We start from the raw sequence: 26915 nt of genomic DNA on the forward strand, positions 1-26915 counted from the left end.
GGAACACACAGCAAGCAGAGGGCACCTGCCAAGTCCTGCTGGACTCCTGCCATGTCACCACCATCATCCCCATCATCCTCATCATCCTCATCATCAGTCCATTGCTTTTGCTGCAGTGCAATAGTCTCTGTCTTTCAGTACGTTTCTGATATGTGCAGAGGGGGAAGTGGTCTGCGTGCATGGGCTCACTGTAGTGAAATAATCTTCCCAACATATAGAGTAATATGGATTGTTTTTTTATTATCAATAATACCAATTGTTGTGAGTTTGCATGCTTGATGGTGAAGCAGCAACGTACGAAGAAGTGAATGAGCTTACGTTTTTAGGTCCAGGATTCATTTTACGTGAGAAAATCATAACACAGCCTCACAAAGAAGCAATGTTCACTGACTTATAGTTAATCGTTTTTCTCAAAATAGTTTCTGTTGACCGGCTTAAGCAACTAATCTTTTCAAACTAGTTCCATTCCAGCATGTGTTTCCAGGATATTTAGTTCATAGAGGAATGGACATTCATTATTACAAATTTTATACCTGGTTCAAATCAATGTTAATTAATGAGTTTGCTCGGGCTACACGGATGTTGTCCTTTTTGGCTCAGACTTGTGCCTCCCCTGACGCATCTTGTTCATTAATCATCTAAGCAATGGAGACAGATTAATGTTTGGATGACTCCTGTCTGATGCCTGGCGACCGTTACATAGTCATTTGTTAAAACCAAGGTCGGCACTCATAGACACCAGTATAAATTGTCACCCTGACAAGTTTTCATACAAGGTCTATTGTCTTTACATGGCTCATGAGATCTTGGTGATTGCCCCCTCTTTACACCAACCTGACAATATATATGTCTGTGGTTACCTTTGGCTGAAACACAGCTTCTGGTGTTTGCCTGATAAACACAAAATGGCCTCTATCTGGCCACGTCTGATGTGAGGTATTGTCTTATAAATTACTCTCATAGCCCGTGACCCTGCTTGTACAGGCCAGGGGCTCGGGGGGGTAGTGAGAATGTCATGTCGTAATTGCTGGCTGGGGATGGTAAATAGGGGGTCACTGTTTTCTGAACACAATGACGAGCAGGGACTCTTATACAGCATGTTGTGGAAAGCACATTGTGTGTGTCTGTGCTGTGGCAGCGTCCTGATAAGGGATGCTCACCCTTTATGCAACCATAGCATGTTCAAACTCATTTACCCATGACTTACTGATGTCGCCGCTTCAAACAGTCTCTGTCCTGCAGACTCTTATCGATGCCATATGTCGGGTTTGAATAATCTAATGTTAAAACCCATGTTTTATTTTGATGTCAGTTTTGTAAATATGAATTATATTAAGTAGACTATAACAATAACCAGGGAATAACAGGGAAGAAAAATGTGTTGGCACCAGTGAGAACCTTTCTGCACAAGCTTGTATTTCAAATGTTGCAGACACAAGTCCCACATCATTTCCTCATTCCTCTCCCATCAATCGAGTCGCTAGTTGTTTAGATTTTCCAGCAGATAAATCTTCGTGGGCCAGCCCGGCCTGCATTATTTTGTTACACTTATGCTGTGTCTCACAGTTGCTAGACTTTGTGGCAGTGTTAAGATGGTGGGAAACTTAGGTGATGCTCTGGGAAGCCTACTTTTGCTGTGTGTCAACAGAAACCGAAGAAGGCTTTATCTGCGGCCACCATTGCCTTTGTGTTTACTCTGTGGGAGAGTATGTGGCGGTTACGTAAACAGACCGTCACATTGGTGATGGCCAAGGACGTGCAATGGCAATACATTGACTTTTGTCTGAAGAAAAAGAGTTGAAAGGATGTTGTTAGCTGAGATGAGGGATGTAGAATTACTGGAGGAATGTAAAAATATTTTCATTCCAAGTATTTATGTTGTTTAACTTTGTAATACCACTGTATAACTAAGTACTTAAAAATGTTTGTACACAAAGTTGATTTATTCATCAAAGGGTAGATTAAGGAAAGTTTTGCTGAGGTAATAATGAAAATCTCATGATGAAGCTAAGCAGAGTCTGTGAATAATGCTCTTGAATACATTGCCTGTTTGACTGTGCAGTGCACTAATGCCACAATACCAGCATAACATTAGCCTGGTCTCTGAAAGGAAGAACAGCACAGTCACCTGAGCAGGTATCAGCTTACCCACTCAGGGAAACTGGGCGACTCGGTTGTGAAAAGCAGAATAACACATTGAAGTCGGTGCAATTAAAGAAAGATCCATTTCCACACAGGATATTGGGGTTAAAAGATCGATCCAGTAATAAATGATCAGTGTTGTCAGGGAATCAGCACTGTATGGAATGTGTGGCTCTGTAGGAATTAATAAATAGTCCCACAAACTCAGCGGTTTATAGTTTATGATCTGTCAGAACTAGTTTGTAGTACCAGTAGATGTGTTGTGCAACTGCAGAAACGTGTTTGTAGTTGTTACGAACATCAGCCAAACTAGAAGGTAGAATGAAAAGACTGCTCTCATAGAGCGAGAAGTGGCACAATTAAATCTAAATAGGGGAATAATGAGGCACATTTTCAGACGGTCTATCTCGGTAGACATCATCGATACAGTTGAATCCATTGTTTATATCAAAAGTGACAGAAACAACTAAAAGTGGTGAGCTAGAGGGCAAAGTTATAACCCCAGCTTCTCTCACCTCCATTCCATTTGTCAATCATGACGTCAAAAGGGTGTAAATGTTGTATATTCATTTTGGGAAAGTTACAGAAATGATCAGACAGAGTTGCACACATTCAGTGATATACTGTGTTGACATTTATGTTATTTTAGCTGAATGACTGAACTTCCATATTGATGCACTCTTGTAATTTCTTATAGTCCTCTTGGCTTATTGTCAGTCCTTCTTGATGACGTTATGATTTTTTCCCCCAAAGACAATATAGCTCTACCTCTAAAAACGTATTATGTGTTGAACGAAATATTCCTTTGCCACCAATCTCTGTTTCGTAGTTTCGTGGCGCCCGGTGCTCACTGCTGTGTGAGTAATACCCCTGTTCAGGGACTTTTGTGGAGACAGAAACTATCACCCAGGAACTAAATTTAGACTCTTGTTCTGCTGGTCCAAATGTTGTTTATGTTCATGAGTACTCAAAAAAAAAAAAAAGTTCCTGCAGCAGAACCTTACCTCCTCCAGTCATTCACTCCCCTGCTTCACCACAGGCTGTTTTGCATATGACAGATTAAACGCCACAAAGACATCATTCAGTGCCTTTCTTTAGGAAGCCAATTAGTGTGCCTGCACATTTTGAAGCGCTCCCTCTCGGCTGTTGGTTTCATCATTGATAAATAAATCATTTTGCATACAGTAAATTCCTTCCCAAGAGGCCAGGTGGTTTCACAATTCTGTGAATGCTGCAGCTCTCAGTCATTTATATTTAGGTTTTTTAAGTCTGTCCAAATTAGGCCTTGTTGTTTCTATGGAAGACTTCATCCACCCATCCAGAGCTCGGAAAAAATGATACATCCTCTCCCTTCTGCATGATTTTGACTCCCATTCCCTTATCTCTCAGATAAGCACGAAGTAGGAACTGTCTCATCACGTAGCCCAGGAATGGAAAGAGTATTGCAAGAGTGCGGATTATACAGTGATAGGCTAAGTACTGCAATGCAGACGGAGAGAAGAGCTTGTCCTGATCTAAGAGTCACAGCTATAGCTGCAGCTTCAGTGTGTTGTAAAAGCTGCTTGTTTTTCTGAATGTTGCAGATGAATGAGGGGAGTGTGCATTCTGATTCCCTCTGCGTTCTGCTGTTCGTTCCCCCTGACCTTTCCTCCTGCACCCTCTAATGCAGCGTTAGGAAAGTAAATGAGAGACGAGGAATAATGCGTAAAGCCATCGAGGAGCTTTCTGCTGCCTCGTCTTTTGGAGAGACTGCTACGCTGGAACTGTGTCAAAACTCTTGAAGACACACAAACACACAGAGAGAGAGAGAGAGAGAGAGAGGAAGATGTTGCTGCAGTTTCTTAAAAACCTGTCGTAATCACTTTCAGAGGTGACTCCCTCAACCAGAGCTAGTTGAATCATTCGCTTACCACAGCAATAATCTCTAATTGGAAATGTGTGTGGACAGACAGCCCAGCAGCCCTAAGGTGAGACCCCTCTGGAGGGGTCCAAGATGTAGCCCCTGTCACCCTATCTCACAACACTGTCCCAGTTGTTCCATGTGTGTGGGTGTTTTACCATGTTGTGTATCTGTTGCAGTCAATCCCAGTTATTCTATTAAGCCTGTATGACACTATTTGTTCTAATTTGGACCGTAATCCCCTGGGGCAGGTATAGAATCAGTTTTAAAATACAGAAAAATAGCTAATTTATTCTTTTATTAAGACACTTTTAGAATTTTTTCTCTTTTATCTTTGGTGCATACTAAAGATGTTTGTATAATGGGTGGAATCTGTCTCCACCTAATTTTGAATTCAACACTCACTGAAATAATGTAACATGTTTACAATATACTTCCCTGTAACATCACCAAGTCTTACCTGCTAAACTCATCAGCATAATTGTTTTTGCTATTCATGTTTTTAATTAATACTGACTCAACTTGTTTAATCTTCGCTGTTTATTAGCAGGAAGCTGTAATCAGGTCTATCCGGGACCATAGCAACCACAGTGTATTATGCATGTAAATTCAGTTTCTCAGATTAGACAGACTATTTCAATGAGAAGCTGAATATATATTTATACCACGTGGGACAAAGAACCTCTTTTCTTTCCCCTTTTTCAGCCTCATTTGTATCAAGTACTGCAATTGTTGACCCAGTCTTATTGAAATAGCTTTGGAACAGTAACTTTATCAGTGAATCAACAGAAAATGAATTGGTCTGACAACAATTGAATTTGTAGTAAACATTTTATGGTTCCAACTTAAGTATATGAGTATAGTAAATTTACATTTAGATACTCAATTAGATGATCCAAAAATAGATGACTCAATTTTAATGTTGGACTCTTCAATGACCTTTTATCAATCCATCCACTATCAATACCACTTATCCTATAAGGGTCGCAGAGGAGACTGGAGCCAATCCCAGCTGACATTGGGGGAGAGGCAGGGTACACACTCAGGTCACCAGCATATTTCAAGGCCATTGTGAAAAATAACTTGCTGTTAAATCAGCCACACTCGCAAATTTCAGCTTTTATTTTGAATTTTTTGTTTTCAAAATACCAAACTGGATTATGAATGATCTGCGATGTAACTGTGGGTGTGTTTAGTTATTTGGATGTGAATTCTCTGTGACGGGCTTCGCCTTTAATTTGCTAGTTATCCTGATATTGCGGAGTAATTCCATTACAGCACAATCCCCTGTGATTTGTCTATTCTTGGACATGGGGAAACTGCAGTGCTGGACACTTTTAATCACTCTTAACTCAATGTACATCCAATTACATTTGGACACTAAGGTCTTGAGAGACAAATGCAATAGAATTGACCCTCACATGGAGAGAGGGTGTTTTCAAGGTGGGACATGAATTGATTTTCTGTTAGAATACAATTATAAAGGGACTGGTCTTCTAACTTTGTTTAAAATATTCCTTGAACTTTAATGCATTTGCATGAAGAAAACAACATCCTGCTCTGTTCGCGTGCACTACTGATCGCTCTATTACATCAGTGCACATGTACATTATCGTAACGATCAGTGTGAGTGCCACACACACCAACGCAACATTCCTTACTCTAATTGGCTTCGGGTACAGTGTTGATCTTTAAACTCAAGGCCTCTGTCTAAACAACTGGAAAGGCTGGTAAAGCCTGTTCCCCTGCTTCAGGGCCCCTCTCGTTTCGGACGAGAGGAGAGATCCAAGTTACTCAGCAAAGAGCCAATTTAGAATCTAATGGGTGGTGAGCTTATCTTCAGTGTACAGTATCTCACAGAATAGCCCAGAAGCGTATTAACCACAAATAGGACAGAGACATTGATAAAGACTCCAGGTTCCATACAATAACCGAACAGCTGATATTATATCTCTTTGATTTTCCCTGTCTCTTTCAGCAGGGCTGGTCACATAAGTGCTGCCAGCAGCAGTCCCTCTGCTCCTCTTAGATTTGTTCTTATTACAGTGTCTTTTTTCTGGTGTATTGATGTTACAGCCTTTTTGTGTCCAGAAAAGAGGGTTGTGGGCATAAAACACTGACCCCCAAGACTGTTTTTGTACTTCCTCTGTCATTAATGTCCTTACTTTTACAGATTAAATTTAGCAGTGAACAGTGGAATCTCTATACTGTTGCTCTATACTGCAAGCGATTGAATTCAAGCTTACTATTGTAATACTGAGCCAGTAGTCTGTTAAAAGCCGATATTTATATATATCAGATTAACTTAATCCCCGAGATATAGCCCCAATGACCTAGCCTTATAGCAGCTCTGCTTTGAGAATATCCACAGGGCCGGCTGCAGCGTTAACAGCCACATTTCTTTGCTTCTGTCTATAATTGTCAGTTTGCAGTTCTGAGACGTCACACGAGTCCCCAAACCCTGGGAGACAGCACTGACTTAGCCGCTGCTGTGATGGAAATAGAAATCTATCACTTTAATAGAGCAGCAGAGGCAGCACGTCCCCATCTCCCATCCCCAGGGCGATCGCTTTGCCCTGTCTGAGGTATGAAGGAAGTGCAATTCAGCAGTTGCTTCTGACATCCCCTCTGATAGACAGGAGGCAAGTGGAGCACATTTTTTTCATCAAACACTGTCATATACAATCCAAAAATGGTACAGCTCAACTTCCTGGTGGTTTAAGGTAAAGTGGTACTTTCTGGTTAGCTGTCTGTGTTGAAATAGACCTATCGAACTGTTGTCAAGCTGTTTAATTTTACTCACTGTTGTATCTATGAATATTTAATGAACTCTCAAGTCGTCTGGCTGAGTAGAAACAGGGAGTATGGGCACTCTTCTCACCCGTCTGTCTGGGTAGACCACTTAAAGCCGTAGTTTTCGTCTTTATCAAGCTGGCAGACACTCTATCGTCAGGCTGGGCATTATGGAGTTAATCAGATATTATGATCCCTGGAGAACTGTATTTAGAATGTGTATGACATTATCTGTTGTTGCACGAAGAATATAGGCTCATTTATGCTGTCTTTTTACGAAAACAGATCTGTTTCAAATGATGTAATAGTCACTGCCCACATGCTTCCTTTATGTTGGCATAGTTGTTAAGTAATACATCAACTAGAGGGCAGCGCAGAGGCGTGAGTTTCTGACCAAAACAAACACAGCGAAGTTGGGGAAGGTTGAGATAATGTACCTCTTAACAAAGATGTAAAAGATATTCATTCCCGGGTTAAATGACTGCAGTAGACACAGGTTTTAATCAGGTCCGGCTCTGATCGGCAGTGATGGGAATGTGACGCCCAGGTGAATGCGCTAATTTTGCATGACAGCGAAGAGAGAGCTCAGTTTTTGGTGCGTTCGTGACTTCAAACATGATGCACTGTTGGAAAAAAACATATACCACCATATACACTTAGCAAAAATGAGTCTTCACACATGAAGCCATCTCACTGTTCTGACATGGACCTGTCCTGTTCAATGTCACCTTCTCCTTTGTCTATTCAAACAATATTGTGTATCATGAGAAACAGAAATATCCCTCTATATGAGAAGTGATTAACCTAAATATTCACTATTTCCTGAATCTATTTAGCATCTTTTGATGATCCCAAATCAATATTAATATGCATAGATGTATGAAGAGTGACCTGATTAGCTTAATGAATTGTGTATGTAGAACATGTGTTCAGTGTCCTAGCTCATAAGCAGTGACCGCAGACGTTAGGTGGATGAAGGTCAGCAGCGAAGTGCTAACTCATCTCGATTGAGGGTTGGATTGGGTGTTGGTGCTGGGCCTGGATCATTAACTTTAGTGCTGAGGAGAATATAGGCATTGCCACTCCCCCCCTCTAATACTCCTTTCCCCTCCCATCAGTGTCTTCTCACTCTCCTTTCTCACCCTCACCCACCCCCATTGCTCTGTTGTCTCTCTTTCACTCTCCAAATATTAACAGGGTCATTTGAATGTCCTGCTCTGCTGGGAAGTTTGTGATGATGTCAGCTGTACTGATCTCTGAATGGGTTTTTTTTGGAACCCTTTGCTAAATGCAGACTACATGAAATTGATGCCAGTTGAGGTTTCCGATTAATTAGCGGCTCTGACAGTTTTATTTATTATGTTAACCGATTCCAGTTTTATAACCACAAATAATAAAATGACTCAGATTAGACAGGAAATGAGCAGTGCTAATTCTATCTTTGTTCTCTGGTGGTGGTCTTCCTTCACAGAGCTTTTTCGTCTTCTATGGCCATTAAGGACCTCAGGGGCAATGTCTGTTTACAGCTTTCCGTACTGACAAGGTTGACTCACTGCGGATTCGCCCCAATTGATGAGGATCTTTTTTATTTGCATCCTTATGAAACGAACCAGTTGAGTCAGGTCCTCTGAGTCAGACCGCTGCCCCTCGCTTCCACCTTCACGTCATCACCGTGGAAAAAAACCAACAAAACAAACAAAGCTTCTCTGGCTGTGTGTGTGTCGCCAAGGAGATTTTCAGAGGAAACATGTCACCTGCCCACTCCCTCAATAAAGCTCATTTGAAGAAGAAAAGGGAGAATAAAGCCTCTTATCTTAAGGCTGTTGCACTTTTGCTCACATAGTTCAAAAGCAACTCGAATACTTTTGTTCCTGCGCCCTGGCTGCAGCTGCTCCACACGCTCACCCCCGAGCCCTTTGTGCTCGTAACCCCGCTGACCTGATGTTCCCACCATGGCCCCTAAAGGCACGGGTGTTCACAGCAGCGAGAATAGAAAAAACCTGACAGTATAACCTGGAGTTTGAGGAGATGATATTGCTCAATTATACTTTCTGAGGGATCAGTTTTATTATAGCTTTATCAAAGCAGTCACTCCTATCCTGTGATCAGATTAGATATGAGTGTATTCTAGCCATAAAAGCCTCATAAGATACATCTGTTTACAACACAGGTTTTTCACTTTCATGTCCACTATCGGTGTGTGTGCAGGTTTTATACTGATTTTGACATTTCACCCCCAGTTGTGTATTTTTAAATTGACTGGGAAGGTATTAGTTTAACAAAGTCCAAGATTTAGTGATCTGAATTTTAGGCCTTATTACGTACTAGGTCTTAAATGTTTTAGGTAGGTTTTAAGTTAATTTATGCTGCTTTCATTATACTTTAAAATTGCTTTTCAGAGCAATGTTTTTGCAGCATCCATAGTTTGTAATGTCACTTTTCTCAACGATACAGTTATTAAGGTCTTAAAAATGTCTTAAAATGAACTGGTTAAACCTGCAGAAACCCTGTAAACAATACAGCAGCTGTCATAGTTTCAGTATGGAGTTTGACAGGAATGACAGCATTTGGAATGATTTGAAGACAGCATAATTGTCTGCCTAGTTTCATTGTTTATTTTTGTTTCTGCCGTACCTGAAGGCTTTCACATTCCTCTTCTATCAGTGACAGCTTCACTGAGATACTCCATTTCTTTTTGGATTAGATTAGTCCCTCTCACCCGTCAGTCACACACTGACGTACAAATCCAGCTCCTCCAGGGTCCTTAGTGGTTTTTTCCTCCAGAGTGCTTGGCAGGGGTATCAAGTGTTTGTGTGTGTGTGGTTGTATTGTGTGTTCTGTATTGTGTGTGTCTGAGGGATCTCTCACCGTGGTGACAGCACTAGTTAGCAGTTAGATGGCATGGAGTAAAACGGAATTCTGGGAAGCTGGCCTCTTAGGAAGGAGGGTTGGGAAATGGATACTGCAATCAGTGAAACACACACACACACGAACACAGACAAATTAGAAACCTGACACCGATCACAGAGAATGATGTGTTCACTCTGCTTCTTTCGACATCACCAGGATTCTCCATCTTGTGCCACCATTTAATTTCTCTATCTAATCATTCTCTCTCTTCCTCTCCTTCTCCCACCTGTTGTCTCCAGATGTTCCTAACTGTATACCTCAGTAACAATGACCAGCATTTTACTGAGGTTCCCGTCACCCCGGAGACGCTATGCCGGGACGTGGTGGAGTTGTGCAAGGAGCCCGGTGAGGCGGACTGCCACCTGTCCGAGATGTGGCGTGGATCCGGTGAGCGCTGGTGCCAGTTTACCCACTGCTGCGTTAATCCATGTACACAACATGCAGAACATGAGATTCTCAGTCACACACTGTTTTGTTTGTGGAACATGGCTGTATCCCAAGGGACGGGAGTCGGTGCGCAGACACTTGTTTGTGTCCTTCCTTTAATTGAAGGCAAATTGCTTTTCTGAAGTAGACTATATATGGTGATGAGCCGTGTGGTCAACTGCTTGGTGCTTTTTCTTTTTTTTTTTGAGGGGCTTATCTCTTTGGATCTACAATGCAAATGAAGCGTAGCCCATAATCCCTGTAACAAACACGAGCACCCAGACATCTCCCACATTTCTTCAGTGGGAAGGGAGTGTGTGATTTCATGCCTGCCCCATTTACCCATCTTTAAGAGTCAGGAAGTAATCAGAATCCCAACTCAAGGAGTCGGGCTTTATAGCTGTTTCCATGGTGACGCTGCAATAAGATGGGATAAAGTGCCAGTTATTGTGTTTGAGTACTTTCACAAGTGGACACGGCTGACAAGATCGTCACATTTTTCAGCCATTTCTTACTGCAGACCCCTACTGATTCTCTTTGAAAACAAAGCAGTGATATTACATAAAATTTAGATTAAAAGCTTTTAATAATCTGTGTGTTATGATAAATGTTTTCTGCACTAATATGATTACATCAGGATGGTTTCTTTGACCTCTACTTGACATTGATGTGTCAGTCCATTTGCGTACTCAAATGAGTTGGAAAGAAAAAGACCGATGAATGGATGATGAGTCCTTTGGCTCAGCTCCAGACAGAATAATTTACATCACACATCACAGTTATTTTCTTTGGTCTCTGCTCAGAAAGATCAAATATATATAGATGGTGCTGATGAATTGAAGTTCCTGTCAAATGTAGGCCAGCTAGTGGTTGGACAGGATTCACAAAGAAAACCTTACACTAGTATTGTCACGTGTTTTAACTTTATTTTCATATTATATTTATATTTACCTAAGTTAATACAATTTCGAATTTTAAATATTAGTTTTATGGTTATCTTTTCACCTCACTCCTACAGAGCGAGCCGTAGGCGACGGAGAGAGGATGCTGGATGTTCTCCAGCGATGGGGACAGCACAGAACAGAGGTGCGCTTCTTTCTGCGTCATAACCGAGCCCCCAGCAGGGAATCAGGTAAGTGTCCATTCCCATTATACACACCCCAATAAGGCATACAGCAGATAATGAAGCAAATGTTTTTTTTTTCTGTAGTCGCCTCACTCACTCACAAAAGGGTCATGGCTTGGACAAAAAAAGACATTTGACACCAACCTAGTAAACACCAGAGATTCCTGTAGACTACACAACATACACACAACAACACTCTGGAATTATTTTACTGTCTTCATCCAGCAAAGGGTTTAATATTGGCAGGCCCAAAATCCTTCAACAAGCCTTATTTAGCTTGAAGACCAAGCCGAACACAGGGTTTCCCACATCGTCATAAGCCTGTTGCTTTTCAGTTTTCTTAGGAACACAGAAAACTCTAGCATTTTGGTCTTGTGCTATCCTCTCAGCCCCACAGTTGCGTAACTAAGCCCTTTTACCCCTCACAGCTTGAGTCTGGCCCAGGGATTAGATGGCTGTTTTCCCTTCCTGTTATCTTAGCCTGCTCTTGTTTTCCCACACTGTTAGCTTAGCTCTTCTTAGTCGTTCGCACCACAGCTCTGAATCACATTTTCTGTTACTGTATTTCAATTAAGGATGGGTAGACTATGTTTTTCATTGTAATTCATTGGAATACAGTCGTCCTGAATTGAGCTAGCTAAGTAATCTCACACTTTGTCACATATTTAACCTTACTATCGTCAACAGTCAACCAGTGCACGTGTTTAAGATGCATACTGTATGTCAAGGGTCATCTAAAACTATTATGCAAGCTAAATGGCTTTGGTCATTGGCCAAGGCTTTAAAGATGGGATCTGGATCAGACGCCTCCACCCCACCCCCAGCTTTCAAATGCCAGCAGCGTGGTCGGATATAAGTGCATTCATCTACACAGACAAGCACATTACACACAGTTATGGGACCCACCCACAGACGGTTATGTATTACGTTAAATCCTGAGATTACGGCAAGTCACAAAGTGCACTGATCCCAGTTTTTTCCCAGAGGAACTGAGATCTACGCCCTCATCTGCAGTCCAGAGAAAAAAGCCATTCACCAGTCATTTTTCAAAACTGTCTGTAAAGGCCAGTAGTTTGCTGTTCCTTAGTCTGAGGTCACATTTGATGAAGCTCTACAATAGATAGTTATGTCTGATGGAGTCTTGCATTTTTTTCTTACTCAGGAGGCTCAAGAGGCTCAGAGCCGAAGAGGAATGGAGTGAAGGGTCCTCAAGAAAGGAGGATGGAGAACGGGGTAGGTTTCTGTATCTTGTTTTTAGAAAATGTGCAATATACTGTATTGTTTGGTCAATAAAGGAGATTAGATATAAACGTAAGAAATATTCTACCTGACCCAGTTCGGCATAAATGAAATACTTGTTCGTACATCTGATTTCAATTACTTTTTTATTATTTTATTTTTTATTTTTTATTATTATTATAGGAAAAAATTGAAAGCCCTTTTTTTGTAGGTCAAAGATGTTTTGATGCATTGTCACCAAACAAACTCTGTGACCTGGTTTGTACAAAAAGCTAACTTGATGATTTGCCTACAAGTATTAATTAATTCAATTCATAAACACACTGTACTGTAAAAATGCTAATGATCATATTACCATTATAATCAGCACATTATAACAAGGACATTACTATTATAATGATTATCAAGCTGATAATGTCACCAGACCGTAAGTGTAAAACCTTCAGTTAAAAAACTATCTTTATTACTGCTCTAAAACTCATAAAAACACAAAACAGTAATGTTGGTCCTCCTGATGGTTTGAAGCTGCTTATGATTTTCTGACCTTCTCTGAATTACATTACATTTGTTATTTGAACTAGACATGTAATTTATTTTATTTCATTTCCCTCTACACAAGTAACAAAACAACGAATAAGCTGTATTTGTATATGTTCTGACATCCTTTGTCCCCTTTTTGTCCAGGTGGCGACACCCCGCATGGACATGACGCTGGTCGAGCTTCAAGAGATGGCATCCAGGCAGCAGCAGCAGATAGAGGCTAAACAACAGCTCCTCGCTTCCAAGGTGCATAAAAGAGGAAGTGCAAGATGAAAGCGGGTGGTTAGAGAGATGGATGGAAACAGAGGGAGAAGGGTTTAAGTGGTGGAGATGAAAGTAAAATCGGCAGGAGGAGAGACCCACATGGTGCAGCAAGATTAAAGCGAAGGTTATTGGGAGAAAGCGGGGAGATGGTAAACGAAACAAAGGTGCTAAACAAGTCTAGTGCACTCAAGGAAATGAGGATGGGTTGTAATAGAGACGGCATTTGGAGGTTGTGACAGACGGGTGAGCTGAGTTGTGGATGGCTTCAAGTGAAGTGTTTATAATTCAAAAAGCCTGAATCAGCTGCATGCTTTGAATTCTCACTGTGCCAGACCCATCTGGTATTTGAAGATCTTTCTTATCTTGGCTGGAACCTTTTGGTGACAGCAGGAAAGATATGTGACAGAATACAAAAAAATTAAGTGACCATATTTTCCTCCTACGCACACTTTGATACCTTGAAATGTTTCAACTCTGCTGATACAGGTTTATGCACTGTATCAAGATGACTAAAGAACGCCACTTGTGTCTTTCTCTTGTTTCCTCCTTAAATTTGCCCTTCAGGCTGCAACCATGGGCTGCAACCCGTGTCCTAGAACCACTTGAGAATTCAGATCCAAGTACTTTGCATGCCTGAGGATAATATAACAAGCCAGGGAATGTAACCTCAAGCAGTCATATACACCTGCACGCAAGTCAACTGAACAAAGAGCCATTACCTTTAGCACACATGCCCTGAATAGTTCCAGATAGAGACTGTATTGTGTACATCTGGGAACCTCTTTCGGAGAACTCTGGCAGGTTATTTGCTGTGCACACTGTGCAAGACTCATTAACAAGACTTATTTTGAAAGTTTAACACTGTTTAACTCAACACACAGTTTTCTTATTTAACTCAGCAGTTTGATATTTAAAGCATTTCTGCTTAATAGAAACAGGAAGAAATTATTTTAAAAACAACCAAGGGCTCTTGTTTTTCCAGCCGCTAAACATTACCATAATATCTAATATCTTGCTTGAGAACAGTCACTACTGTGGAAAGCATACTCAGCCATGACTATGCATGTGTGTTTGATTTTATTTGTGGGTGACCTTTGCTCCATGCTTCCTCTCTTTTGTCTGCAGGAGCAGCGGCTGCGCTACTTGAAGCAGCAGGAGCAGCGTCAGCAGCAGCAGGCCTCTGAGCAGGAGAAGCTCCAGCGCCTCCGAGAGAACATTGAGAACCAAGAGACTCGGCTCAAGAAGGTCCGGGCACTCAAGGGCCAGGTGGAGCAGAAACGCCTCAGCAACGGCAAACTGGGTGAGTTTTGTGAATCCACAAATGGATCCCTGCACGGATTATTATATGAGAGGAAGATTTTTATTTTAAGATATAAGAGAAAAAATATTTGTGTTATTGATATCCTGAGTTTCTCCTTACATCCTCCTTTCCTCCGTTATCATCTCATACCGTTTTTTCTTCCCTCTATGTCCTGCTCCTCTCCAGTTGAGGAGATAGAACAGATGAACAACCTGTTCCAACAGAAGCAGAGAGAACTAGTGATGGCTGCATCAAAGGTTGACGAGCTCAGCCGTCAGCTAGATTTGCTGAAAAATGGCAAAATGGAAAACTTCCATGACAACCAGAGCTCCGTCGCCGAACTAGACCGACTCTACAAGGAGCTACAAGTGAGCAGAAATAAGATTTAATAAATAAAATTCAACAATATTTGTTCTAATTGTGCACACACGTTGAAACAATCTGTTCTCTTTGTGCTGCCTTCTTGTTTTCTCTGGTCAGCTGAGGAACAAGCTAAACCAGGATCAGAACTCTAAGTTGCAGCAGCAGAGAGAGAACCTGAACAAGCGCAACCTGGAGGTGGTTGCCATGGACAAACGGATCAATGAGCTCCGAGATCGGCTGTGGAAGAAGAAGGCAGCACTGCAGCAGAAAGAGAACTTGCCTGTAAGTATTATTAAACCCCAACAAAATATTTAAATTTAAAATATTCACATAAACTGTGAAAGTTTTCCTTTAATTGTCAGCGTGACTCTCTTATAGTTTGTCAGGACAGTGATATTCATACCTGTTATAAGTGAATGAAATGGTTTTGATCAGTGCTCCACCTAGTGGCCTTATGATGGAGGCTTTTTGTGTCTTTCTTTACCTCGGAAAGCCTCAGATGCCCCGACATTCACAGCTCACCCATGCCAACGTAAGGCTCCTCAAAATTATTTTCTTCTGTGTGGGAAATTCTTGTGACCTCCTCATTTGAAGGAGTTGACACCTTTCAGTCTTTTTCCCACTTTTTGATCCCTCTGTTGGCGATAGCTGGTGGGGCTTGATCATTATTGTGATCATGTCACAGAGTTGCATCTGATGTTACACTCGCACTTCTTCACCCAGCTGTGTTTTCAGTCCCATTTTGGCATAAACAACTCCTGAGGAGCGATGAGTGCATGCTGACACTGCAGACGAGCAGGAATGTCAGTAGAGATGCTATCTGCTCTGGCTGCACTCTTGATAAAAACAGGAAAAGGCGAATAACTATCAAAGTCTATCATACACAAACAACCATGTTAATTAAAACTCTAAATACCTGGAAGGATTCAACACATACCAGAAATCAGAAGGATGCATAATCTTTGTACTCGCCCTAATGGATGTTAGGATTTTGGCTCTGATCTCTATCAGGGGTCTTCATGCTCCTCTCTCCCCTTCTCCAGGAGTTGTTTTGAACACAGGTTGCCATGAGACTGTAAATCATCTATGGAACAGACTGCAAGGGAGAGAAATTAACATGTTCACTGCTTGAGGTTGAAAGCTTTTCATAGGAATAGCAAGGAAGTGAGGGTTGCTAAAAAAAGAAAAACATAATCATGTTCCACCGGATTGGATGGTAGATGATTTTATGTTTTCAACTTCTAACTTCACATTAGTCATTTGACTCTGTCTTCTGTGCAGTTGTCTAATGTAACTTGATTGTTCAGGAAATCAGCTCGATTTCCTCTCAAAGACAATTACGGTGATTCATCGTCCTTCAATATTAACTTTCTTTCTTTCAACCAAATTAACATTCAACCAATTAACTGCAAAGATCTTTTTTCATCATTGAATGTTGGTTCTTAACACTGTAAAACAAAGTCAAAGCTGTTTGTGTTGTAAATACAAAAATACCATTGTAGCAGGCAGCATGCATTATGTAATAAGTAAATAAGGAGGACAAGATCCAAAGTGGTCTATAAGTTAGAACATAAATAATAAATGTTATAATGGAGATTGTTTTGATAAATATATAATCCGCTCCCTGATCCTAGTTTACAGAGACCTTATATGTTTTTTGATCTTCGCTAGACATATATATATATATAAATAAATAAATAAATAAATAAATAAATAAAGTCGGAAGAGAACAGAGAAAGTAAACAACTGTGTGTTTGTGCATGTGTTTTGAGATGAAGGCCTGAAAAGGCTCTAGTGAGGAGGTGATTTACCCACTACCTGCCTGGAATCATAATGAGCGGGCCTTTTTCACATCAGCACAAAGACGCACTTGGTCCAAGCCGCTCTCTCCTCCAAACAAATAGCCAGCGTCCGACTTACATCACCAAACAGCCACTTCAAACCATACTGAGAGATGCTGAGGGAGCAGTCAGATTAGAGTCCTACTGCACCATCCTAGCCCTTTTAGTTCAGAAAACATTTAGAAAATGTAAATATTAGATTGGTAACAGAAAAGGGGATTATTTGGTATTTTGAACTGCTGTTGCATGTTTGTGCTTTTGTTTTCTCAAGAATGGCTACCCTGGTAAAGAGAGGGCTTCAAAAGACACTCATCTTCAGGTAATTAAACTAGTATTGGAGCTAAACACATGTCTCTTTTCTCTCTGATCTCTCAAGTATTACTTCAGATTCCATCAGATTTGTTTTTGATTGAGCCACGTTCATCTCTTTTTGAAGGGACACTTTGCCATAATGTCATCAGCTGTGAGAAATGTTTTTGTTCAGAGGTTAAGCTTTATTAGATAGTGAAAGTACTTTACCCAAGTTTGAAGTGAAAGATGTGTCTGTTTGTTGGGTTTTGAAAAGATAAAGGGATTCAATTTCTTTTGTCAGTTGCATCTTATGATACATTTCTATAATTCAAATTGAGCTGTATGATTTAACTCTCTCCTCAGTAGCTGTATAAAGTTATATTGAATATAGTTATTCATAGTAACTAAACATAATGATTGCTAAGAAACCTAAATACCAGTGGGATCGTTTTAAAGGCAGGGCTCGGAGAGGATGGCTATGTTCGTCTGTCATTACAACATTTTGGTTCAGAGCAAAATGTCACGGTTTAGAAGTTTGCCACTCGCACTGTTGCATTCACAGACATCATGATCCTTAGAGAATGAATCCTAATTTCCCCCACTTGTAATCATTAAAACCCCACCAGCAGGACTAGTCTCCAGTTGTACACCTCAAACACGGTCTGTCTCACTGCCATGACCGTTCCACTAGCACCACCCACAGGTCAGAAAATGAAGTAGAATCTTCAGTGCTCGCCACAAAAAAATCTGTTTACTGATTTCACCCTTAGCTTAAGTTTACAGATTTACCTCTCTTGTAAGAAGGATCTAAGAATGTTAAAAATCCATTACACTCATCTCAATGTCACATGTTTTCTGTGTCATTACCTTAACATTATGTAACGTTTTGGTTATCATTTTCTCATGTTAATATGTCTCTGTCCGTCTTTCTCTGTCTCGCTGACCTTTGTTGCTCTAACAGCCTTGTCTGTTTTTTCTCGCCCCTCTTTTCACTGTACAGCAGCCCTCTGATAGCCTGGCCGGACAGCAGACAGGTCCATCTCGAGTGGCAGCGGTCGGCCCATACATCCAATCATCCACCATGCCCCGGGGCCCAGTGAGACATGACCTGCTTGTAAAGCCAGCCTACCCTGACGGCACTGCCACCCTACCAGCCCACGAACCACAGAGCAAGGCCGGTGCAGGTCAGTAACCAGAGACAACAGACTGTCTGAAGCTCTTAGCTCACCTCTTAACTCATTTCTTTCCCTCCTGACCGTGACTCAGATCCCTGCTGGGGTCCAGGTGGCAGCAGGCATCAACATTGTCTCTTCTGTCATTTTACATATAAATGAATCTGCTGCATTTGGCAATTGCTGAGTTTGCAACTGCTTAGTCGGCAGCAGAGTTTATATTATAGATTATATTTTGAGATCAAATATAAAGGTGCTATGTGTAAGTTTTTGCTATTGCTACATTTCCAGGGTGAGCATTAACAGATGTGTAACTACAGCAAAAACTTGAGATCAGCATCAAACCTACCAAGAGCTGTGTCTAGTAGTGGCCTCTATTTCTATTACTTCTTTACTTCTACTGAAGTAAAGCAAGCATGCTAATCAGCTTACCCCAGCCCGGCTAGCCCATCTCAACACATTCAGATAGTGGGTCACTGTTGAGTCCGGTCTGCCTTGAAGAGAAGGTATTATAACATTATCTTGTTAACGCAATAATAGCTGAAGCTCTTGGCAGGTGACTATCACCACCACTAGCTCCCAGCAAGAAACCATGTTTGGTGGTATAGAAAATGTACTGTGTATATATAGCACCTTTAGGGAAACCAATAGTAGAGTCTTCAACTATTAGGACTCCTCAACAGCTGCTCTCTGTGTTTCTTTGTGTCTGTCATCATGGTGCATGGTCTATTTTTTTTAAATATAATGTGACAAGACTGCCGTCCCTCCAGCAGGAGCAGAGGAGTCTGGGACACCTGCTGGTTGTGATGTCACTCTGAGCTCAGAAGGTAGCTAGCGACCTCCTGGATGGTGTGTTGTGACCCAGGTGTTACTGAGCCTGAACATCTCATTCTTTCTTCCGCTCTCCTGACATTTTCTGAATTTTTGATGTGTTTTGCAGTGAGGTTTTTGAACCAGTGTTGTTATTGCAGTGGTGTGTGCCCCTAGTCCATCAGCTATCAGCATTCGCTCTTTGCTGCTTGCTCCTATTCCAGAGCAGCCAAGGGTCCTTAAATGTCTTGAATTCAATGTTATTAATAAAAGGCCTAAAAAAATTATAGATTGAATGGATCTTAATTGTTGGCAAAAGGTTACAAATTTCTCTACTGTGGCAGACTTATTAAAAGAATTGTTGTACATCACCCCACAGACTGCAGTTGCATGTGTGCAGTATAATAGAGGGGAAGGTAGTGTGGACAAACTAATGATGGATGAGAGCAACATATCCCCTTAAAGGATGTTCTATTTTTTTTTGCCATCCTTTATGTCGTAATTCTTTCTCACGCTCTTCATCGCTGACTCACTCTCTTAGCCTTAAATCAGTCCCCCAGTGGCTGGTGGGCCGTCAGTGCACTTCATCTTATTAAAAATGGATGATCCAACATCAAGTTAGTCATTATGAAAAAATAGGAGAGGGGATTCCCCCCCTTGTTCCCTCGCTCATCTCCTTGTGAGTCCTACGTTTTCCTATTTAAAGCAATCCTCTGAACAGGAAGTAAAAGTAACAAGTTTTTTCCAAGTCTGTCATGATGTTGCACACAATTATTTCTGCATGCTGAGTTGATGTGCAGTATGAAGCGAGAGAGGGAGAGGGAGAGGGATGGGCGGGGATGCTGAGGAAGCCGCTCTCAGCGTACACCTATTCCTAGTTCCTCTACAGCAGGAACATTGCATAGTATGAGACAGGCTCCTGAAGGCTGTGCTGGTCTCTGCATGGCCCCTAAGGGGGGCCCCTCATTGGGCCTGGCAAATAGCATGTCTACAGCCAACGGAAATCTGGAGATCTAAGGCTTTATTTTTTTTGTCTTTCAAATGCATCTTCCTCAGAAGCCATGTTCTTGCTTAAGCCTTTGAAAGAGCTGCGGGCTAAGAGAAAAGGTACACGTGTTGTGTGTGTGGTGTGTGTGTGTGTGTGCGTGTAGTCTGTGTGTGTGTGTGTAGTCTCTGTGTGTGTGTGTAGTCAGTGTGTGTGTGTGTGTGTGTGTGTGTGTGTGTGTGTGTGTGTGTGTGCGCTTCTCAGCGGCTTTGTTTATATGTGATTGTTTTTCGTGAGTTATCCTCACGTAAAAAAGATCAATAGATTAGATGTTTTCATGACTTCTTTGCTGGATCTTTGGTCTTTTTGCTTGTTTTGCTGTTGTTTGTTGAAGCCTTTATTGAGATGTCTCCCCAGCTCTTTTTCTGCTGCTCTAAATGGGTCAGTTGGAACAAACACATAACCTTTAGTTGAACTGACATTCTGCGTGGATTCTGACCAACTCAATCAGGTCTCCTTCGCAAAATGTGTGTGTATGTCCTTGTCTATATACAACACCTCTTAAGAGGAAGCATTTGACAATATTCTGAAAGCATTGTACTGGAAATCATCATGTTTTGCTGTGATGCTAATCTTGCTAGTTGTTAACAGGCTCATTTTTGTGGCTCATCTGACTGTGGATGTTTGTGGACAAGCATGGCCATTGGCTGGGTCTTAGTCAGCCAACCGAGAAAACAAATGATGAGTAAAAAAAGGAGGCAAAACCCCCCCAAAAACACCTGCCGTTCTTTTTCACAAATCCAGGATTTTTCTTCTTTGTGTGACTTTGCAAAGCACAACAATGTGAATGTTTTCTCTGTCTGGATTGATAATTTATAATGAAGCTAGTTTCCACTATGTGTATTGGAGTTTTGTGTTATTTCTACATAAAATCCCTCATGCTAATAATAAATTAAAATTAAACTCCCTGCTTCTTTTTCTCCTCTTTTCAGGTCCAGACTCTAACACCAACGGTCATGGTCCTTCTTCGACACTGCCACGAATGTCCTCTCACTCCCACGCAAACGCAGAACAAGGTAAGAGAAAACACATATGCAAACAGCACAGTCTTTTTATAGAATCTGTATCTGAAAATGAGCCCAAACTAATTACTGCCTCTACATGTGGTCTGTGGATAGATGAGACGGAACTGAAGAGAGACAGGAAGGTACGTCCACTTTCCATGTTCGAGTCAACAGAAGTTCCCACCACCTCCCTCCGCAAAAACCAGAGCAGTGATGACCTGGTCAGGGATGCTCATGTAAGAGGGAACAGAAAACACCTATCTCCTTTTTTATTACCATGGAGTATATACCCTGTCATTTAATTTGCTACCTTCCTCTCCTGTCATCTCTCTAGTCTGCCCCCAAGGCTCCGGTCAAGGTGCCTCCTCCCGTCCCCACCAAACCGAAAGGCCCGGGGGTTATGCCCTACAGCAAACCAGGCCTCAACACAGGCACTTTCCCTAAAGCCAAGCCCCACAGCCAGCAGCCCCAGGCTGCCCAGAACCGCACCCCTATGACACCCTCACAGAGCCAGACACTCCCCCTGCCCACCAAGCAGGACGTTCCACCTGCAGCCACCGTACGGCCCTTCACCCCAGAGCTGCCCTCCTCCAAAGATACCAGCCTGACTAAGCCCCAGACCTTAGCGGCCAGCTCCATATACTCCATGTACACACAGCAACCTGGCTCAGCCAAGCCCTTCCAGCCCAGTTTGCAGGGTGTTCTCAACAGGTCTCAGAACCGCAACAACGGATTCACCAGTGGTAAGACTATCGAGTTGTAACTAAACTAAACTTAAATTTAGTATTTGAGTGTTATTAAGGTGACCCAGATAAATGTAGTATTTCTTCATTGGATAGTTGTCTCAATTGTCAAAGGCTGTCCTTTCTCTTTGTACTTTGTGTGTTAAGTAACTGCTTGATTTGACCTTACATTTATTAAGATCCTGTGTCACAACAAACTAAAATCTGAAGATAGAGTGATAGAATTAACCTGAAGGTGATAATCATGATATAAACATGGGTAAAATGAATTGGTATTTTTGTGACTCCCCATACATCGACTGTAAGGTAAAGTTAAAAATGCAGGAGCAGTGACATTGGGCCATGTAGTTTATACAGTAATTTATTAATTTGGTAGGGATTTGTTCAATGACATCACACCACATGTGACATCAATTAACACAACATCATATCTATGCTGAAACTAAAGTCTTGAAACTTGTTTGCTATCTTTATTTGTAGTGTACGGTAAACCAGTGATCCCCATTGGAGGCCCCTTATATCCAGAGAACCCGTACCTGGACCGCCGCTCCCCTGCCCCAGAGTTTGAAGTTGACCACAATGGAGCCAACAATGTGGGTCCCATCTCATCTGAGGGCCCCCAACCAGAAACGGAGCGCACCCCCCGGCCCCTCAGCCCCACCAAGCTGCTTCCCTTTATTTCTAACCCCTACAGACATCAGAGCGAGGGTGACTTGGAAGCCCTGAGAAAGAAACTCTACAACGCCCCGAGGCCCCTGAAGAAACGCAGCTCCATCACTGAACCGGAAGGTCCTGCAGGGCCCAACATTCAGAAACTCCTGTATCAGAAGACCACACTGGCAGCTATGGAGACCATTGCGACCACACCAACCACCCCCACTTACGCTGGTGAAGCAGAGCAGGTGGCAGAGGGATCTGTGGGGCCACATGTTCCAAACCTTCTCATGGGTGCAGAGAACCACCCTTCAGAGACAGGACCTGCTCTGGAGGGAGGACAGCCGCAATCTTCCCTTCCTGTCCCTGCCGAAAAAACCAAAACGCCTTCAGCTATCCCAGAGAGTGAAGACATTATCCCCCCTCCTCCTCCATCCCACCCGGCCCCCAGGCCAGATGATGCCATTTTCCTACCACCACCCCTTGCTGGCTTGGAGGACATAATCCCCAACCTGCCTCCTCCGCCTCCAGAGGGCTTCCTTGAGGAGTTCCCTCCCTACCCACCTCCACCGTACCCCAGCGGAGGAGAGCAGGACAGTTTGGGAGAGGACACCTTTAACATGAAGGCACCAGAGGTCACGGGCCAAGTCACACTACCACCGGTATGTATCCCCATCATACACATCTGAAACACAGTTGTTTGTTTTTATATTACGGGTCCTTTAAACCCCCACATGTTTGTGATGGGGGCAGGTCATGAGTTACAGTAAATGTTCAGTGACCTGGCCTGATGTTATATAATGAAATGATCCTCATCAATCACTGCTATTGTTTCTGGAGAAAATGGGCCTCAGTCTGCTTACACTAAGCGGATATCCACCCTACTTTCTCGCATTTACTTTGGTGCAATCTGTGTTGTAAATAAACACCAGTTTATATTCTTGTTGTTAAGCTCTCAGTGTAACTACTTAAGTGTTTTTTTACCCAAAAGGGCAAACCAATGAGATTTCAGAGGGAGAGAGGGAAAGAGGGCGGTTTAGGGACTGAATCAACAATGTTGTTGCAGGAATTTTTTGTGGATTTTGTTTATATTGCCCCCCCTTGTTCCCTTTTAAGACCCATTCACCCACTTTCACTGGAGGGCGATTGTTCCTCATCAGGTTGCATAATCAAGGTTTTACAGAAATGAACCTGTGTCTTACAGCTTGTGCAGACAAACTGGATTAGCATTGCGCTGGGAGCTGGAAAAACAAGTCCCTGTTCTCTCAGTCCAGATTGAATTCAACAGAGCGTAGACGCTTTTTACCTCAGCAGGATGAGACTCTAAACATCCTCACTTCTTTAGATTCTCATCTCTCTTTTTGTTGTAATGGCTGTTTGAGATCATTCGTCTGATTCATGTTTATGACTGTGTGTTTAGGGGAAGAGGACCAACTTGCGCAAGCTTGGCTCTGAACGCATCGATCACAGCATGAGAGTGAAGTTCAACCCACTGGCTCTGCTGCTGGACTCATCTCTGGAGGGAGAGTTTGACCTGGTCCAGAGAATCATCTATGAAGTAAGAAACAAATTTTTTATTGCATCTATTTCTGCTGTATTATTAAGCTACTATGGTAACATAGATGTTTGGATTGAAATGTCTAAAAGTAGTCTAGTAGTATTTCAGTATTTACTTACTTTTATTGAGACCATCTTGTAATTTCTTAATCGTAGGTTGAGGATCCCAGTCTGCCCAACGATGAAGGCATCACAGCTCTACATAACGCTGTCTGTGCCGGACACACAGAGATTGTCAAGTTTCTGGTTCAGTTTGGAGTCAACGTCAATGCTGCTGACAGTGATGGCTGGTGAGTTCAAGTTCACTGCTGCCATGATTGATTATGGATTATTCGATCTGAGCCTCAAGCAAGTCTGAACTGTCATTAGACACCTATACATTATCTTGATGTTTTTTCTCTAACACAGGACACCTCTTCACTGTGCTGCATCCTGCAACAACGTACAAGTGTGCAAGTTCCTGGTGGAGTCCGGCGCTGCAGTGTTCGCTATGACTTACAGCGACATGCAGACGGCAGCTGATAAATGTGAAGAGATGGAGGAGGGCTACACCCAGTGCTCGCAGTTCCTCTATGGTCAGTGAAAGCAGCTTTATTACAGTAGAAACCGCATGTAGCGTTATAGTGATCATATGCATATAACATGGATCAATAAGTTTACTGTTTAGATAATTTGCTTATAAATAAAGGAAATAAATAATGACATGAATTTTTTTTCATGTCTACCCTCAGGTGTGCAGGAGAAGATGGGCATCATGAACAGGGGTGTGGTCTACGGTCTGTGGGACTACACCAGTGAAAACCCTGATGAACTGACGTTCGGCGAGGGAGACTGCATGACCATCATCCGCAGAGAAGACGAGGACGAGATGGAATGGTGGTGGGCACGCATGGCCGACACCGAGGGTTACATTCCCCGCAACCTCCTCGGGGTGAGTCGGTGAAGTTGCATTAATATTGAATGTGTGTATTTTACACAGACTTGTTTTTCTGCAATTATAATATTGACATTGTCTCCTTGCCATCCCTCACAGCTCTATCCCAGAATAAAGCCTAGACAGAGGACCCTGGCTTAAAACACAAAGACCCTGGACATTCCAGTCAGCCAGCGTGCGCGTGCACACACACGAACAAACCCACACGCTTTAACAGACTGGAAAAGAGACAGACTCTGCTGAAATGAAGAGACAACGACAGACCAAACCATATGAAGGATCAACTCTGAGCTCTTTCTGGCACTTTTCTGTTTCTACAATAGAAGGATTCTCTCTCTCTCTCCCTCTTACTGTGTACTTTGTACTCAAGACACTAATGGCATTGTTTTTCCTTGACCCTGCTGTTTTTGTACTTAGCATCTGAACTACTCAGCTACTATTTCTAAAGTGACAGAAACTCAAAACTTGGGATGTAAAAGGAACGAGCAGTATTTTTATTTCTAGAAAGTGATTTTTACACTTTTGAACTGTTCTTTATTTTCTAACAAACTTGGAGCTCTACGTTGCATGTGGTGAACGAGTGGATGATTCTTTTGAATTGCTGATACCGTGACAATCTTAGGGAGCTTGTTTCTCGTCGTCTACCCTGAGTAACCGTGCCTCTGTATATCTGCACTGGAGGTGAAAAGTTTCAGCTGTGACCACCACTGTTCTGCCTAAATCGATGAAATATGAAAGGATTGGTGGGAAAGACAGACGGTGAAGCTTTTGATTGATCTTTTGCTGTTCACGCTGTGGTCGATGATGCCCAGAAATCCAGTCTCCTGCAGTGACACGTGTTTAAGATGCCACAAGATACCACAAGATACTGTGTATACATGTACTTCTGTCACACAAACTAGTGAAATGTTGCTGTAGGAATGATATTGTTATGAAAATGGATTTCAATAAGTATGAATTTTACAATACAGTCATGTAATGAGGCAAGCCTAATACCAAGAACCTTGACTTTTTGTAGTGATCAGTAAGAGATGACTCATTATATTGTAAAGTCACAACAGTCAAACAAGTCAAGTCATCTCTTAAAAGCAAAAAATTACATTCCCAAAACTCACCTTATCACATATCTCTGTCAACTCAGATGTATTTATTTTTGTTATGTTTTTCTTTAGCCCTTTTGTCATAATTATAACCTCAAATGTACTGTAGTATTTCAAACATTTACAATAAAATAATTTGTACTAAGTTTGTATCGTCTTCTTGTTCCCTACTGCAAATAATGACTCAATTCCAATTTTATATTTCTAATCATTGTCAGTAACTTTAACAGTAATATTTGCTGCCCTCTGCTGGACAGACGTTGACACTTTCACCACTTAGAGAGAAGGTGATTAAAATAGCAGAATATTGTTTAATGAATAAGTATTTATAAAACAAATATGGGAAATTATACCTGATCATATTTTTAGTACAGTGCTGCAGAAAAGCAATACATTGATATCTTGATCTAATATTTAAGGATAAATTAGTTTAATAAGTGAACCTGAGTCTCAATTATTGTAGAGGTGGAAATACTCTACGTCATGGTATTGACTACATATTTCACTCCAAAAAAAAAAGTCATATCAAAGGCACAAGGAGGACATGTTAAAGTGTTGAAAACATTTTGTGAATGCCCTTTATATAGATGTACTGATACATGTCACCACTGACAGAACTGGGGAAAAGCACAAGTGTAAATGATGAAATTATTAGTGGCTTCATTAGTGTTGTCAGAAACACCTAATGTCTGCTGTGATGAGGACAAATAGGAGACAGGTATTTGTAATTTTATAGATATATAAATAAAAAACTGAAATAA

The 26915-nt window shown here is 41.8% G+C and overlaps 1 protein-coding gene across 3 annotated transcripts in view; it reads left to right on the forward strand.

Annotated features, from left to right (window-relative positions):
* tp53bp2a (tumor protein p53 binding protein, 2a) overlaps positions 1-26300 on the forward strand; it is a 27343-nt gene extending 1043 nt beyond the window's left edge. The window contains exons 3-21 of one of the 3 annotated variants that reach the window (XM_034608145.1): positions 9985-10132; positions 11190-11303; positions 12460-12530; positions 13221-13322; positions 14466-14640; positions 14827-15008; positions 15121-15285; positions 15497-15535; positions 17116-17163; positions 18136-18319; positions 21095-21178; positions 21281-21402; positions 21501-21909; positions 22390-23225; positions 23984-24121; positions 24277-24410; positions 24529-24695; positions 24852-25051; positions 25154-26300. In XM_034608145.1, the coding sequence (XP_034464036.1) occupies positions 9985-10132; positions 11190-11303; positions 12460-12530; positions 13221-13322; positions 14466-14640; positions 14827-15008; positions 15121-15285; positions 15497-15535; positions 17116-17163; positions 18136-18319; positions 21095-21178; positions 21281-21402; positions 21501-21909; positions 22390-23225; positions 23984-24121; positions 24277-24410; positions 24529-24695; positions 24852-25051; positions 25154-25195 (3360 nt within the window). In that variant the 3' untranslated portion in view covers positions 25196-26300. The remainder of the gene's footprint in view (positions 1-9984; positions 10133-11189; positions 11304-12459; positions 12531-13220; positions 13323-14465; positions 14641-14826; positions 15009-15120; positions 15286-15496; positions 15536-17115; positions 17164-18135; positions 18320-21094; positions 21179-21280; positions 21403-21500; positions 21910-22389; positions 23226-23983; positions 24122-24276; positions 24411-24528; positions 24696-24851; positions 25052-25153) is intronic. The other 2 variants (XM_034608146.1, XM_034608148.1) reach the window with 2 other exon arrangements.
* Positions 26301-26915: the final 615 nt, after the last annotated feature.

Source organism: Hippoglossus hippoglossus, chromosome 15 (assembly GCF_009819705.1).
Source record: "Hippoglossus hippoglossus isolate fHipHip1 chromosome 15, fHipHip1.pri, whole genome shotgun sequence".
NCBI classification, from domain to species: Eukaryota; Metazoa; Chordata; class Actinopteri; order Pleuronectiformes; family Pleuronectidae; genus Hippoglossus; species Hippoglossus hippoglossus.